Source organism: Camelus bactrianus, chromosome 16 (assembly GCF_048773025.1).
Source record: "Camelus bactrianus isolate YW-2024 breed Bactrian camel chromosome 16, ASM4877302v1, whole genome shotgun sequence".
NCBI classification, from domain to species: domain Eukaryota; kingdom Metazoa; phylum Chordata; class Mammalia; order Artiodactyla; family Camelidae; genus Camelus; species Camelus bactrianus.
This window is the reverse complement of record NC_133554.1, coordinates 32,489,375-32,505,875: the sequence shown is the minus strand read 5'-3', so window position 1 is coordinate 32,505,875 and position 16,501 is coordinate 32,489,375. Positions and strand designations below refer to the sequence as shown.

The 16,501-nt window shown below is 53.1% G+C and overlaps 3 protein-coding genes across 4 annotated transcripts; 2 read left to right on the top strand and 1 right to left on the bottom strand.

The window, feature by feature from the left end:
* The first annotated feature begins 692 nt into the window (after positions 1–692).
* On the top strand, positions 693–4,439 carry SCRN2 (secernin 2). Of its 2 annotated transcripts, none has more exons than XM_010960518.3 (8): positions 693–850; positions 1,243–1,416; positions 1,675–1,856; positions 2,449–2,648; positions 3,096–3,311; positions 3,432–3,597; positions 3,691–3,871; positions 4,132–4,439. In XM_010960518.3, exons 2-8 carry the CDS (start codon positions 1,243–1,245, stop codon positions 4,288–4,290), a joined length of 1,278 nt encoding a protein of 425 aa, XP_010958820.2. In that variant the 5' UTR covers positions 693–850; the 3' UTR covers positions 4,291–4,439. The 2 variants fall into 2 exon arrangements, with proteins under 2 accessions (XP_010958820.2, XP_010958821.2); XM_010960519.3 differs by lacking the exon at positions 693–850 and adding an exon at positions 857–894.
* A 53-nt stretch (positions 4,440–4,492) lies between these two features.
* Positions 4,493–9,732, bottom strand: LRRC46 (leucine rich repeat containing 46). Its single transcript, XM_010960516.3, has 8 exons — positions 9,469–9,732; positions 9,263–9,368; positions 7,676–7,784; positions 6,786–6,832; positions 6,393–6,502; positions 6,179–6,248; positions 5,729–5,877; positions 4,493–5,455 (listed from the first exon to the last, which is right to left on the bottom strand). The coding sequence occupies exons 1-8, from the start codon at positions 9,476–9,478 to the stop codon at positions 5,085–5,087; spliced, it is 972 nt and encodes a 323-aa protein (XP_010958818.1). The 5' UTR covers positions 9,479–9,732; the 3' UTR covers positions 4,493–5,084.
* Positions 9,733–9,898: 166 nt separating this feature from the next.
* MRPL10 (mitochondrial ribosomal protein L10) lies at positions 9,899–16,015 on the top strand. Its single transcript, XM_010960514.3, has 5 exons — positions 9,899–10,011; positions 12,296–12,465; positions 13,315–13,479; positions 13,731–13,875; positions 14,220–16,015. The coding sequence occupies exons 1-5, from the start codon at positions 9,960–9,962 to the stop codon at positions 14,474–14,476; spliced, it is 789 nt and encodes a 262-aa protein (XP_010958816.2). The 5' UTR covers positions 9,899–9,959; the 3' UTR covers positions 14,477–16,015.
* The last annotated feature ends 486 nt before the right edge of the window (positions 16,016–16,501 follow it).

The window sequence follows — 16,501 nt, the reverse complement described above, 5'->3', positions numbered from 1 at the left end:
TCTCCCCTCCCCCCATTCGTGGAGGGCTCCCTAGAGCAAGAGTGTGATATGCATTTGCTTAAATGCTGGTTATGGGGATCTTCTTCATAGAGGAAAATGACCCGGAAAGCAGAACATTTGGGATCGGAGCCCACCTCCACACCGATCTGTGCCCCCTTGGCCAAGACTTCTCCTTTGCTGTTTCAGTTTCACTATACATACAGGTGGCAAATCTTTGAACTAGAAATTTCCAAATTTCCTTTCAAAGCTAAATTCCAATGAGCTTGAGCACTGTGGGGCGGAATTGGGTTTTTGGGGTTCAGGTGGATTTTGTGCTTACGTGCCTTAAAAAAATGCATTAACTTTAATTATCCCTATACCTCCTGGCCTGTGAACATTCTTATAGATCTTATTTCTGAGGGGTTGGGGAGTGGGAGGTGGGAGATGGAGTAGGGGAGGGGTCGTGGGGGAGGGGCACCAGCCTGGAATTGAGCATTTGTTATTCAAACCAGGACACAAGTAGCTGAGGTTCTTCCTTAACCTCCAGATGCTCCAGCAGTCCCAGGTCATAAAAAATCAACCCAGGTTTTTCTTTCCTCCCTTTTCACGTGGGCTCCTGACAGTGACTCCATTGGAGAAGCCCCGCGGATTCGCCACAGACTTTATCCGGCCTGAAAGCGGCGCCCGGGCAAGGCAGGCAGCCAGCAGGACTTGGAAGGTCGCTCCGCTCCAAGAAGTGGTGCTGGCGCGCGCCCTGGTGGAAAGTGGAGGAACTTCAGAAGCTCAGTTCCGGCTCCGCCCCCCGGGGCCAAAGCCTTCCAGGTCACCTAGGAGCCTCCGCCCCTTGGGACGGACCTGACCCGAAGCCGAGGTAGTGGCGCTCGGGATTAAGAGGGGCCCTTGGAGGGAGAGAGGGTGAGGGGCATACAGTACTGCGGAAGCGAGAAAGCATGGATGGAAGAGGGGCGTGGGACTCTTGGAGAGGGGTGAGGTAGCGAGGGAGACGAAGGATAGGGTCCTCGGAGCATGCGGTCGGCGCCTGCCTGCTGACTTCCTAGCCTAGAGTTTGGAGGGAGAGGGGGTGTCTCCGTTGCGCTCGCCGCGCATCCGGCATGCTTGCGGTGCTTAGAGTCCAAAACTCAACGGCAGTGTTTTCCCTGAGTATCTGCACGTGTTGGGAAAGGGGCTCCCTAGGGCTGTGCCCTGGCCAGGATGGTGGAGAAGTGGCATGAGATGGACATACTCGTCCCCATTTCTCCCCAGATGGCATCGTGGAGCCCTGGAACCCCATGTTCCTGCGACTGTTTTGTCTCAGTGCCCCCAGCCTCGGCCATTCCAGCCGTGATCTTTGCCAAGAACTCCGACCGGCCCCGGGATGAGGTGCAGGAGGTGTTGTTTGTACCAGCAGGAACTCATGCCCCTGGGAGCTGGCTCCAGGTGGGTTAGGCCTTATAGGGTGCTGGGAGGTATGGCTGAAGTGGGCATTCTTCTAAGACCTTCTTCCTGTGCTCCCCACACCTGGGAAGCTGCCATCTATTATTTAGCCTCACTCGACCTCAGTTTCCTCATCTGTAAAATGGGAACAATAAAGACCTTCCTCAAAGGGCTGTGTAAGGTGATTGGCACCACACCACCATTTTGTAAGTAACTCCCCCTTTCTGAGTGAACTCTCTGTTTCTCCTTCCTTATCTTCAGTGCACCTACATTGAGGTGGAACAGGTGTCAAAGACCCATGCTGTGATCCTGAGCCGCCCTTCTTGGCTGTGGGGGGCTGAGATGGGTGCCAATGAACATGGTGTCTGCATCGGCAACGAGGCCGTGTGGACCAAGGAGCCAGTTGGGGAGGGGGAAGCCCTGCTGGGCATGGATCTACTCAGGTGCGGACCCAGTCCTCCCTCATCCCCTCAGTGCACCAGAAATCTGGGGCTGAGTACTGACCCAGGCATCCTCCCTGCCTCCATGCCTGGTTCATAAGGGCCTCCCTCTTCCCACCCACTTTGTTATCATCTCCAGGGAGGCTGCTCCTGCCCCTCCCCTCCCTCTACCGCTCTCCACAGTCTGTGAAGGAGCTCCCGAATGTGGCCACCTCTGGGCCTCTGCTGGCCCAGAAATAAGGCAGTGGTTTAAAAAATTTTTTTTCAATATAAGTAAAATTCTTTTCAAATGAAATCTCATGTAGAATTTTGATTTCTAAAACCAAGGAAAGGGGAAGGGCTCTGACGGAAGAGGTTGGAGGGCTCAGGGCACTTCTGTCTCCAAGAACACGTTTCAAACCTTTTCATGAAACCCTCAGAGCATAGCTTGAAAACCACTGGCCTACATGTGCTTAATATAACCAGTGTTGGCAGATTTTCTCTGTGACTTGAGCCTGTCACCAAACCTCTATGGGCCTTTTCTGTCCACTGAGGTTCTGCCACCAGCCACTGATACCCCATTGCCCTTCTGTCCCCTGGACTCTTTTTGTGCCAGGCTGGCTTTAGAAAGGGGCAGCTCAGCCCAGGAGGCCTTGCACGTGATCACAGGCTTGTTGGAGCGCTACGGGCAGGGGGGCAGCTGCCGGGAGGACCCCACGCCATTCTGCTACCACAACACCTTCCTGCTGGCTGACCGGACTGAGGCGTGGGTGCTGGAGACGGCGGGGAGGCTGTGGGCTGCGCAGAGGATCCAGGGTGAGGGCCCTGGCGCTGGGGCCTGCCTCCCAGAGGTGTTCCCCTTTTGGGGGGGAATGGTGGTGGGGGCAGGGAAGGCCCAATCCAGGTGCAGACCTCTTGGGTGTCGAGGGCATCCAGGGAGATGGGAAATAAGCCCGAGCGGGAACTTATCCTCCCCTGTCGCTTGGTTGAGTCCTCTTGTGCTTCAGGTTGCCGCTTCTTCTGGGAAGCCCTCCTGGACTTCCTGGTGGTCAGGTTCGTCCCTTATAAGCAAGCAGGTGCCTCTTCTGGGTGGCACCCACCACAGCTGCAAGCTCACAGTTATTTCTGTGATTGGTTTGTCTGTCTCCCCCTCCACGAGGGTTGTCTGTTCTCTTCACCGTAGTGCTCTCAGCACCTAGCTGAGTGCCCAGCGCAGGGCAGGAGCCTAATGATAAATGCGCAACCTCCCAATCTCCTCCACAGAGGGGGCCCGCAACATCTCCAACCAGCTGAGCATTGGCACAGACATCTCGACAGAGCACCCTGAGCTCCGGCCCCACGCCCGGGCCCAGGGCTGGTGGGATGGACAGGACAACTTTGACTTTGCACGGGTCTTCTCCCTGACCCAGCAGCCTGTGCGCATGGAGGCTGCCAAGGCCCGCTTCCAGGCTGGGTGGGAGCTGCTGCAGCGACAGCAAGGTCAGTGAGTGGAGGGGGTGGGGGCCGGCCTCTCTCCGCTCCCACAGCTTCAGGGGGGCCTAGCCTGAGGCCAGGGGTCCCTTCTGCCCTGGGGGCCCCTCATGGTGTCCTTCTTGGCAGGGGGCATCACGGCGGAGGTGATGATGGGCGTCCTCAGGAACAAGGAAAGTGGCATCTGTATGGACTCTGGAGGCTTCCGGACCACAGCCAGCATGGTGTCCATCCTGCCCCGGGATCCCACCCAGCCTTGTGTCCACTTCCTCACTGCCACCCCAGACCCATCCCGGTGAGAGAGCAGGGAAGGCTAGGGAGAGCGCACCAGGTGGGGGAGATGGAAGGGCGTGACAGCTCTTCATCCTTCCATCCCTGATCCCATTAGGTCAGTGTTCAAACCTTTCATCTTCGGCGTAGGGGCGGCCCAGGTCCCCCAGGTTATGTCCCCCACTTTTGGAGCACAGGACCCTGTTCGGACCCTGCCCCGATTCCAGACTCAGGTGGATCGCCGGCACCCCCTCTACCGCGGACACCAGGTGGCCCTGGGTCTGATGGAGAGTGAGCAGGTAACGCCCAGGGAATAGGGGCAACCCTGGGGGGTAGACTCACTCCCTCCACCCACAACTGGGACTCTGGAAATATGAGGGCACCTAGAAGCAGAGAAGAGACTCCAGAGCTGGGGAGAGAAGTCTGTCCCTTCAAAGCCAACTGTTCAGGAGTATGTCGGGCGCTCTGTCCTTTCTCTTGCTTATGAGACAGCAACCGTGCCCCCTTTAATCTGGAGGGAATCCCATCCCAGGCACTCATCTCTATCTTTCCTGGGCAGGATCGGGGGCAGCAGCTCCGGCAGAAGCAGCGGGATCTGGAGCAGGAAGGCCTGGAGGCTGTGCGGGGGCTGCTGGCCGGGGAGCGGGCCCCACCCCACCAGGAGCTGGGCGGCCTCTTCCGGGCCTTTGTGGAGAAGGAGAACCAGGCCTATGCCTGAGCCTGGCTCCTCCCGGCCTGGAGTGGGGTGCAGGGGGCTGGAGTGGGCCCAAGGGCCCTGGGGTAGTGGGCCAGAGCAATCCCTTCATCCCCTCGGCCTTGTTCTGAGTGGCCAGGTCGGCCTTTGCCCTAATAAACATGTTTTCCCTCCTTCATTGTCCAGGTCCAGTGGGTTGGGGGAGCCAAGAGAGGGCGAAGGGCAGCCCTGAGCTGGCTGTGGGCCACTGCGTGCTTTGCTGGGCAACACGTTCTTCTGACTTGGAGGTGGTCGGTGAAGGTCGCGAAGGGGCCTGTGAGGGGAGGTGGCCCCCAGGCGTAGGTTGTGTGTGCAAGAGCATGCCTGGCACACAGCAGGTGGCTGCTACATGGGGAGAATTAGAACCAAGAGTTTTTGGTTCTTGGCTTGAACCCAGGAAGGGCACTCCCTAGGGGTGGCGGTGAGATGCGCCCACCGCAAGGTGGCGTCCTCCATGAGGGGATGCCCGCCTCCTGCCCACTCAGGAGCTGGGAAGCCCGGTAGGGCCCGAGACGGGGTGCCAGTCCCTTGGGTAGTTCTTGAAAGATCCTGGTCTTTCTTTAGAACCGGTCTCTGTATTCCTGCCACTGTTTCCTGGTGCCTCTACTGACTGCTTCCCCTGAGATGCCCCCAAGTGACATGGAAGACCTCTGCAGGGCCTGGAGACACTTTATTGGGGACAGGCTCCTGCCACAAGCGAGGGCTCTGAAGATGGGGGGCTATTCTACCCCTTGTTCCTCTGTGTTCCTTGGGCTTTGCTGATAGCAATGGGCTGCACTTCATTTCTTGATTCTTTTGGTTACAGTTTTAGTCATGCTGGGGGCCCCCCCAAGAGGGGCTTTAGGGGCTGAGGCTGCTCTGGCCCCCTTCCCTGCCTGCACAGTGCTTTGCTGGCCCCTGGAAACCAGAGGGCATGATTTCTTGGTGGCAGAAGAGGCTTGTGGCAAGGAGGCAGGCTCCGGGGATGTGTCCTTCCCTAGCTTGGGAGTGACTGAAGGACTGCTGTCCCCAGCCATGGGTGCCCTTGGCAGTGGGGGGAGGTCGGTGAGGGCGGGCTGTGTCTCCACCCTCAGAAGATGCTCGAGCAGGGCTGTCTGCTGCCTGCGCTCCCGGTGCCTTCTCATATCCTGCTCCAGCTCCTGGAGGAAGCCTATGAGGGGCAGGGATGGTGGGTGGTGGATGGAACCCAAGGCTTATCGGGAACACCCCTGGGCTGAGGAGGAGGTCCCTGGCTGAGCTCCTGAGCAAACTCTCCCTAAGGGGGAGGAGTGTGAGGCGGGACCAGGATGAGTTGCCTGCCTGCCCAGACTGCTCCTGGCCCTGGGACCACCTCCCCAGACACCACTGCCATCTTAGCTCCTCCCAGACCCCGCAGGGCAGGGGTGAACTCTGGGGAGGCTGCAAGCCTTGAAAGCAGGGTCACCTCGCTCTGAGCAGAACGGGCCACTCAGCTCCGGGAACTCCTCGTCCTCATCGCTTGAGGCTTTATCCTCCTCGTCCGAGGTCCAGCGCTCTAACACCGGCTGCCCATCCAGGTACAGGAGCAGGGGCAGGGCTTCTACCACCCGCTCCCTGTAGGGCAGAAAGAGCAGAGGCTACCTGGGTGGGCACCCCTGGGTGTGGAGCCTGGGAGCGCAGACACAAGCCACAGCAACCACACCAGGAGGGGTGCCGTTCTTGAGCTGGAAGCTGGGCCTGTGGTCAGGCCACGGATCTGGCTCCAGGTGGCATTATGGGTGTGGGAGGGAAACAAGGGTCCGACTTGAGCTGGGGTGAGGGAGGGGAAGATGCCAGGGACGGAGCCCCGAGGTTTGTGGGCCGAGAGGGAGCTCAGCCAATCAGCCCTTTCTTCCCACCTTCAATTCCTCCTCACCTGTAGCCATCCTGGGCGGTGCAGCTGTTTCCAGTCAGGTTGAGGATGAGAAGGCTCTCGGGGAATTCATCTGCCCATAGCAAAGGGAGACCACTGCCCCTCTGCACAGCCCCCAGACCCCCTGGAGCATGTGCAAGCACAGGGAGAGGGGGGCAGAGAGGCGGGAGGGCCCCGCCTGGGACTTATTCCATGAACCAGGGCAAAGGCTTCCTACCCAGCTTCAGTACTTCTATCAGGTTCTCCGAAAGGTCCAGAGACTGGAGGTGTGGGAGGTCGCGGAGGTTTTCCACCTGCCTGATTTGGTTTCCTGCCAGAGACAGGAAGCTGTAGGGGAAGGGAGGAGTGCAGAGACAGCCAAATCACAGAATAGCTGGAGGAAGGGAGGAGAGCACCAGGCGCCCAGGTCCCCTGGCTAGGCAGCTGGATGACGAGTGGGGACACAAGGCTTTTTGGGGTGATGGGCTAGGTTTGTGGGGGTCCTCTGCTGATAGGTAGTGGGCGTGGGGAGGTCTTGAGCCAGTTCTTTGCAGGTATTACCAGGTTTCCTCCCCTTCATTCTCCCTCTTCTCCTCATCCCTCACCCTGCCTGAGCCCTGGCACCTCTTACCGCAAGGAGGGGATGCAGGCCAGGTTCTCAATTCGCTGGATCTTGTTCTGCAGGAAGAAGCCGAGGTGGGGAAACCAAGCTGAGGTCAGCTGTGTTGGGGGGCCCTTCAAAGGAACAAAGCCCCAAGACCCTGTCTACTCTTGAGGCTGGAGATCTGGCCCTTTGGGAATGATCACCCCACTCCTTGAACTGGTAGTTACTACTTTGGGATGATTTGCTTTCTCCAGGTGGGTGGATAAGGGTGTAAACCTGGGGCTGGCTAAACTTGGTTCAGGTGTGCCCTGCTCACCCCAAAACCAAAGAGTGACCCGGAAATCAGAAGAGGAAACCAAGGGCCACAGGGAAATCAAAAAGGCCTTGGTGGTGGATTGCACACAAGAAGGGAACAGCGAACATACACTACTTTGATCTGTAGTTTCTGTCGGGAAAGGTTCAGGGATCTGGGTATATTCAACCTGGGGGAGGCTGGAGATCACCTGCCCACCCCCACCCCCACCCCCACCCCCACTGACAAACAGCCTTCAAGGTTTTGATGGATGCAGAGGAAGCTTCTTGGTTCCCTCTTCCTTTTCTTCAAAACAGGAAATGGATTTTGAACTACGTAGCATGAGAGATTTAGAGTAGACTACAAGAAGGACTTCTTGAACAAGAGACATGTTCAACAAAAAATAGTGATTCAAGAACATGGTCAGGATCTCTTTTGGGAGGATTGGTCTTTCAATTCAGAAGGATTCCTGATTCATCTGAAAACAGTGAAGGTCTGCCTGCCTGAACACTAGGAAGTGGGCAAGATGACCTGGTTGGCTCTTTTCAGATTATAGACAGACCTGGCCCACAAGGGATAGAGTCACCTCCACAGGGAGGAGGAAGGGCAGGAGGCAAGAATTTACCGCTTGCAGATAGAGGCTGTGAAGATTCTGGAGGCCCTCTAGGTTCTTGATAGTGGTAATTCCCTCCCGATCCAGGCGGACAGTCTGCAGTTCAGCAAGCGTGTGAAACCTGGGCAAACAGTCAGCAGAGTGGTGTGACAGAGGGCCACTTTCTGTGGTGTCTTAGCAGGGAGATGGAGGGGATGGTGTCTTAAAGAGGGGTGGATGGCTCAGTGACTCTGATCAGATGTCAGGGACACCTGCTTAACTCATGAGGTTGGGTCCAGGTTGTGAAACTGGGTTGACTTGGAGACCTGGGTCTCTGTCAGTAGCCCCAGGAGGGATCAGAGTGAGAAGGGAGTAAGGGCCCTTGGACTGGGAAACTGGGTGATGGCAGCTTATGGTTCCTGGAGAGAATCAGAGAGAGGGAGGAGAAGACTTCCTCAAGCCAGCTTGGGTGAGGGAGGCAACAAGTGAGACAGAGAGGAGACAATCTCTGCAGGAAGATCCTTCCTCACCTCCCTTCTCAGTGGTCCATGGAAGGGAAATCACTTGTTCCTTCACCCATTCATTAATTTCACAACATTTACTGAGTGCTCACTAGAGAAAAACGACAGTCCTTGCCTATCACTATTAGGGAAGAAGCCCAACCATCTATGACAAATGGGTGTCAGAGGCAAGTGCAAGGGACTAAGGGCAGACATGGACTGTACACTGAGTTCAGACTAGGGGGAATCAGGGAGTACTTCCTGGAGGAGGTGACATGTGTAGGCACTAGCCAGGAAGGTGAGGTAGGATGAGGAGAAGGCATTTCAAGTAGAAGGCATAGTATGTATGAATCCAGCCCTTCTTGAACTTTAATGTGCCCATGAATACATTGGGGGGGAGGTTCTTGTTAAAATGCAGATTGATTCAGTAGGTGGGTCTGAGATTCTTCGTTTCTAACAAGCTTCTACTTGATGCTGCTGCTGCCCCCTTCTCCCCTGCCACTCCCGCCAGCACCACTCTGGGTAGTAAGGTGCCAAGGTGTGAGAACATGGGGTCTTAGGGGAATTGCACACTTGCGGAGAGTGGCAAGAAATAAAGCTAAAAAGGCAACAGAGGTCAACTCATGCTAAGGTGTTTGGATTTTATGCTGGGGGTACTAGGGAGCCAAGGAAGGTTCTGCCAGATTTGTCATTTAAAAGGATCACTTTCAAGGGCAGGGAGACTAAGGAGTCTGTTGAGAGGTGATGACATTTAAGACCCTTATTTAAAGCAACTGAGTGGTTGGGGGAGGGTATAGCTCAAGTGGTAGAGCGCATGCTTAGTATGCATGAGATTCTGGGTTCAATCCCCAGTGCCCCCTCTAAGAATAAATAAGTCAATCTAATTACCTCCCCCCACCAAAAAAAGAAAAAATAAATAAAACAACTGAGTGGGCATGGTGAAAAAGAAATAGAATGATTTTTAAGGAGGGAGAATCAATTGGATATTGTTACTGACTGAATGTGTGGAGTAAGTAAAGAGAGGGACAAAGATAACTTGACAAATGAGTACAGCTCAGTGGACTGCTGACATCCTGTGTGTTTCATTCTTCCAGCATCCTTTCCTCCCCTGTGCACTCACATCTTCTCTGACAGACCCTCATCCTCAGGGAAGGCCAAGTTCCTCTTAGTGATAAGGGCTTCCGTAATGCACCTGCTGCCTTCCTCCGGACTCTGGGCAAGCTCAGCTGTGAAAAAATGAGTCAAATTGTTACATTTCCTCATTCTTGAAGGACAGACTCTACTGTCATCCAGCTGTTTCACCCACCATCCTACTTTCCTGCTCACCTCCAGGCATGATCTAAAAGCTGCTGGCCTGGGGCAGGATTGGAACAAACAGGAGCAGAGCAGCTTGGGCAGCTCCTGGGAATGGCGGAACCCAGGCCGGTATGAGGAGAAGCTCAGAAAATTGGAAGACAAAGGAAATGGGTTGGTTCAGAGCCAATTGTTGGGGGTAGGGTAGAAGACGAAAGTAAATTGAAATGGAGGGTCTGGAGTTTGAGGGGCGTAGAGGGGATTTGCTGGCCGCCTCCAGGGAGACTGTAGGTTGACAGTAGTGCCTGCGGTTGGGAAGAACGGTTAGAGTCTAACGTCGTTGCTAAGAGACCGGACGCCAAGTAGGGCACGGGGGATGGGGGGCGGGCTCACTGATGCAGGACTCGGCGCATGCGGATTACTGCTCCAGCCAGCGGCCCCGCCCTCTGCTTCCGGTCCAGGGCTTCCCCACAATCCTTGGCTCCTTCCGTCTCGCTACGCTCCCGGCGGTTCTTCCGGTGGCGATGGCTGCGACCGTGGCTGGGATGCTGCGAGGTGGTCTCCTGCCCCAGGCGGGTAAGGAGTGGCCCAGATCTTCACGGCGCGTTCCGGCCGGTGCTCTCTACTCGTCTCCCACCTCTATTAATCTCCCCTCCCGAGATCTCTGACCCCAGAAAGCTCCCGATAACCCCGACCCCAGCTAGATCACCGGCCTCCTTCCCCCCATCTAATTCCCTGGGACTCCAGAATCTAGTAATAGCAACACAGCAGAAACGTCAGAGACAACCACAGTATTTATTCTCTAGGCCGCAGTCCCTCTGCCTTGTTTGGGGTTTCTCTAACCCATCACCCAGCTCTTTCTGCCTCCAGAGATTCCTTTGGTTGGACCACGCCCCGCCTTGACCTAGGTGCTATGTTCCCTTCTTAAGGTCTCAGCCTAAATGTCATCTCAGGCCTTACTTGGCCACCTTCTGCAAAGCAGGTTTCCCCTGTTAAGTCTGTGTCTCGCACTCTGTTTATTGACCCCTTTGCCTCATCACAATCTTGTAATTTTGCATTTGTTTACTTGTTTCCTCAATTAAACTCCATTAAGGCACAACCATGTTCATTCAGCATAGCCAGCAAGCGGCATGGTGCCTGACATGAGTAGGTATGCTGTAGATATGTGGTTTTTTTGTTTTTGGTGGGTTTTTTTTTTTTGGAGTGAAAAGCCACATTAAATTTATTTAATGAACTCTGGAAATTTCATGTTTCATATATATGTCACAGTTCCCCAATTACATTTTTTGTTCATATCTTTATTTATTTAAACTTTTTTTATTGAGTTATAGTCATTTTACAATGTTGTGTCAAGTTCCAGTGTAGAGCACAATTTTTCAGTTATACATGAACATTCATATATTCAGTCACATTTTTTCCGCTGTGAGCTACCACAGTATCTTGTATATATTTCCCTGTGCTGTACAGTATTGTTTATCTGTTCTACATAAGGCATGCTGTAGATAAGTGTTTAATGAATGATTTTGAGTATGTAATATAGGCCAGACACAGTAACAGAGACATGTATTATTTCGTTTAAACCTTGAAAGCATCCTAAGAAGAAGGCATTATCTTCCCCTCCTTACAGGTGGAGAAATTCAAGTTTAGATCAGTTGAGTGACTGGTCAAGGTTATAGCTTGTGAGTGGCAGAAGAGAGATTAAAATCTGGATTCATGCATGTCAGTTATATCTCAATAAAACTAGAAAACATTTTGAAAAATGTGGTTCCATCCGATCTAAAGCTTTGTTTTTAAGAGTTAGGTTTTGTGGCCACTGGCAAAAAACCTCTCACCCCAGCAAATCTCCATGGTCTCTGACCGATAGAGCCACCTTCTGGCTGAACCTTTTCCTGAGATCCCATCCCAGTCTTGGGAAGGGCTGAAAGGGGGAAGCTCTAGTTTGGGTCCTTTAGTTGAGAATGAAGGGGTCACTTTGGCTTATGGCTTTCGAGTGGCTCCCTTGTCTTCTGAAAGGTGCTCTCCAGCAATGCCTGTAAACAAGAAGCATGGAGAGAGGGAGCTGTGAGGACAGTGTAACTTGTCCCTCTTCAAATCATGGGAGAAGGAGCAATGCCTAGAGTGGTGGTTCTCAGACTTTAGCTGGCATCGGCATCACCTGGAGGGCTTGTTTCACACTATTAAAAATTGACACAACATTGTAAACTGACTATAACTCAATAAAATAAAATTTAAAAACACAAACAAACAAACAAACAAACAAAAACACTATTAGCCAGCCTCCGATCATATTGGTTTGAGGGTGATGGTGGTACACACTTTGAAAACTACTGGTTCAAACCAGGGGTTGGCAAATTATGGCAGGGCTGGTCACCATCTTTGATACATACAGTTATACTGGAACACAGCCACGTCTGTTTATTTACATATTGTCTGTGGCTGCTTCCATGATACAATGGCAGAGTTGAGTAGTAATGACAGACCATGTGGCTCTTAAACTTAACATTTTTACTGTTTGGTCATTTAAGAAAAAGTTTGCTCAACTCTCTCCTCCTTTTAAAAATGTATTCAAAATACTTTCTCCTTTGTTGTTCTCATTTTTCCCTCATCTCTGCATAAAAAAGTGCTGGAGAAATGGGAGCCTTCAAGGATCAAGCAACTGAGCTAAGGTTACCCATTAAAGAGAAGAGAATATTTGGGAATTCAGGATTTCTAGCAGACAAATTCCTTGTCCCACTCAGTGCTGAGGCTAGCTCTGTGGGCTGTGGTTGTCTCTTCCCAGAGGATGGGATTTTTCCCTTTCCAGGGCAGACTAAGGTCTCCAAGAGACTGCATCTCACCATATTGTCGTTTCTCCTCCCAGGCCGGCTGCCCACCCTCCAGACTGTCTGCTATGGCTCCAAGGCCGTTACCCGCCACCGTCGTGTGATGCACTTTGAACGGCAGAAGCTGATGGCTGTGACTGAATATGTCCCCCCAAAACCTGCTGTCAACCCAAGATGCCTGCCACCCCCTCCCAGCCCCCCAAAGGAGGTAAGGAGGAGACTGGGCATGTCACCTAGTGGTGGGCTGGTGGATTAAAGTAAGCTTGTCCTTTGGCCATAATGAAGTAGCTCTCTAGGACATTGTCATCCACATGATTACTTTCCCACTTTGACTCTATAGTCCAGATACTTTAACGTGAAATCTGCACCTGATTTTGCATTAGCCTTTTGGACTCTGGATTGGATGGGCCTCCTGGATTTTCTTCATTCTTGTCTCCAAAAATGTATGTGTGAAAACTATCCCTTCAGGTAGGGGTAGGGAAGACCTTTGCTCCTGTCTTGAAGTTTCCATGTTTTCTTAGAGGAACAATACTAGGTTTTTTGTCCTTGAAAAAGAACAGAAAGACCAGTGGAGAAATGGTAACTTTATGGTGGTTCTCAGGTCCACAAGTTCTCAACTTCAGGAAACAGTGTTGAAGTCTTATTTTGTGACATTGCCACAGTTTTGAATTAACACTGCGAAAGAATAATCTTGTATTTATGATTGGTAAAATAATTCAACATGAGTACAGTGTCAGAGGAATAATTAAAGTAATTTTGTGAACATTATTGTCAAAATAACGTTCATTGGGTCAGACTTATGTCCTGTTCAGGGGCACCGAGTGTTCTCAGGTTTGAAAACCACTGCTCTAAAGACTGCTATTAGCTAATGGAAATGAAAGCACAGAGTGGGAGACGGAACATGTCTCTGAGAGTCAGGGGTCCAACTATCCTGCCTGTACACGGATCTAGCCCACATTTGGGCATCACTGGAAGCTCCAGCACCCACCCCTGAGGGAGCTGGGTGCGAGGAGAAGAGGCAGCTTATATCCCCTTGATCATCCCTTCCTGACTTCAGGAGACGGGCCTTGTCCGGCTCCTCCGTCGGGAGATAGCAGCAGTTTTCCAAGACAACCGAATGATAGCTGTCTGCCAGAATGTGGCTCTGAGTGCAGAGGACAAGCTTCTCATACGGCACCAGCTGCGGAAACACAGGATCTTGATGAAGATCTTCCCCAACCAGGTAGGGAGCAGCCCTTGGGTGTGGGTTGCCCGTATTTCCCTGTCCCCGCCCACTCAGACCCCAGCATCTCCATAGATATCACACTCTCGACTCCTCCCCTCCACGGCAACCCTCTAGTCCGGTGCCTAAACTGCAGTTAAGGGCTGAGGAGACCCTTGGGTTGCGCCGTCAGCCTGTTGTGGCCCATGACCAAGGTGGGCGGCTCCTCCTCCCATTTATCTCCAATAAGCCCTTCTTTCCTGCCATTCCAGATCCTGAAGCCCTTCCTGGAAGATTCCAAGTACCAAAACCTGCTGCCCCTTTTTGTGGGGCACAACTTGCTGCTGGTCAGTGAGGAGCCCAAGGTTAAGGAGATGGTGCGAATCTTGAAGGGTGTGCCTCTCCTGCCACTGCTAGGTGAGCAGGCACCCCTGCCGGCTAGGGGTGAGCATGAAGACAAGTGGGCAGGAATCTGTGTTTACAGTATCTTCCCCACTAACACACGTATACTCCAGGATTCTTCAAGAAAGTTTAGGAAACAGTGACTTAGTGGGAGTTGGGCCAGACTTATTATGTAAGGGAAGGAGGGGAGGGGATTGATCCCAAATAGTGGGAGTGGGGCAGGGCACAAGTGGGAATCAGATTTGGCAGAAGGCCGGGAGGTGGAGCAGGGCAGTGGAGAGCAAATGCCTAGGGTTGAACCATTGTTTTCGGAGAAGAAAAGCATTTGTGGGACCCTAGCTGATCCCATGTTCTTCCAGGTGGCTGCATTGATGACACCATCCTCAGCAGGCAGGGCTTCATCAACTACTCCAAGCTTCCCAGCCTGGCCGTGGCACAGGGGGAGCTGGTAGGAGGACTCACCCTCCTCGCGGCCCAGACCCACTCCCTGCTTCAACACCAGCCCCTCCAGCTGACTGCCCTGCTGGATCAGTACGTCAGACAGCAGCACAAGGGGGACTCCATCGGGCCAGCCAGTGAGCAGCCGAATCCTCCTGACCCAGTTCCAGACTCATAGCCAGCCTCTTATACCCAGCCTACCCATAAATATACCCTGCCCCTATTGCCTGTGCCATCTTCTGTCAGAGATATGGGAGAACTTGGGGTGGGAGTGGCATTTGTTACCTGGCTTTCATTGACAATGACTTCTTGGCCATCCAGAGATGCAGAGGGAGTCCATTTCAGAATGGAGGCTCGTAATCACTATCTCTGTCCCTAGCCTGGGACCCAATAGGAGCAATCTTTCCGCTCTCCAGGTCCAAAGCAGAGAAGCTGAACAGAGGAGGATATTGCCCTCAGCCTCTTTTGTCCATTGTCCCTTGCGGCACGTGCCTCCCAGCCTGTCCCTTCATGGCTCCAAAGTGCCGGCATAGCTCAATTGAGAAATTGTGCTGAGAGTGGCATCTGCTCAGAGCCTTCTGTGCCAGGCCCTGTGCTGACCACTTTACATGCACTAGTTCCTTTATTTCTTACATGTTATCCCCATTTCACAGAGAGGAAGACTAAGGGGAGGAGGAGTTAAATACCTTGCCCAAGGTCATGCTGTTTGTAGGGGGCAGCACGGGAATTGAACTAGCTCTCTGTGCTCTGAAGACACTGCCCTGGATTTCTACACTAGAACTTTCTCATTAGAGTCCCAGGCGTGCTTGGATGTTAATTCTCTGCCTTCAGGGTGTGCCGTGTTGTGGAAAGTTTGGGAGCCTTGCTTTATGATAGAATGAAAAGCATTTTACTTTACTGCGTTTTGCTGTTTACAAGCCTATCTTCCCTATAGACATGTTCTCAGGGTCATCTCTGACTCACTTCTCTTCCTAGAAAATCCTTCCTCTTCCCATGTCCAAGCCAGTTACTTCCCTGTGCCCATGCCCACAAATGGCTTTTCTTACATGCTTGTCCTTTTGAAGGCAGCTGCCCACTTTGCCCAGTAGCTAGCATGTCTCAGGTGGTTCTGAACAAAAGAGCTGAAGGAAAGCCAGGACTCTGTATTAATGGTCTGGTGGCTCTGGAGTAGGAGGCCTCGTCCACGTCACGGGGAACCGCGAGTGCCTAATGAAGGAGAGAGGACATTTGACTAGGAGCCTGCCCTTCTCCTTGATAGGCACGGTTCTGGGTGAACACTGGGGTGATGTGGGGAGGGTGGCTGTTGAGCATTCTCCAGGACCTGGAGCCGTGCCACAGCTCCCTTAGTCCCGGGCGGACACTGCCCTGGCAGTGATGTTCTGCGGCAGCTTTTCCTTCCCTGGTCCAGGACCTATTTCCCACAGTGCTCAATCGATACGATGTGAATTAGAAAACCCTTGAGGTTCCTGGCTACCAGAGCTGGCCTGCCCAGTGCTGTCCAGTGCCCTCCCTGAGTCCCAGAACCCTGCCAGGTGGTGCTGACAACACCTCCCTAGGGTGACAGGAACAGTGCTGAGGTTCCGAACGGAACAGGGAGCGGGCATCGCCTGAGAGATGTGTAAGACCCTGAAGGGTAAACCAAGGCTTCTGTGGGGACAGCTGGGTGGGGGAAATGGCTTATGTTATTTTGGGAATTAAAGAAGAACCTTGCATTGCATCCTTCACCTTGTGGTACCTGAGGCTCCACCATTAAAAACCCTTTCCAGAAAGCAGCTGCACTGCAGTTACAGCCGTCAGTCCATTTCATATTCATTTGAATGAATTCTACACCTTTCTCAAAAGCTAGTTTCTAACTAGAACGGAGCAGCCAGACACAGTACTCCAGCGGAAGGGCAAAGGTACTCAGAAAGGGAGGCCATGGGTGCCGAAGTTGGCTCCACCTTGCCCTTTAAGAGCCAACTGGTTGTTGCTCCAAACCCAGTCCTGGTCCAGAGACTCTGCAGGCTCCAGGCTCTGGGGTAGGGTTTGTCTTGCCACATTGGTGCTTCCAGCACCCCCTTGGGTCCTGACCTGGTGGGGCATCACCCACAATGACAGTCTCAATGTGGGGGCCACTGGCTGGCCCTCTCGAGCCTTGACTGCCCTGCTGACTGTGCCCTTGGCACTGTCTTTCATGGTCCCACAGGGGCATCCCTCCCTTCCC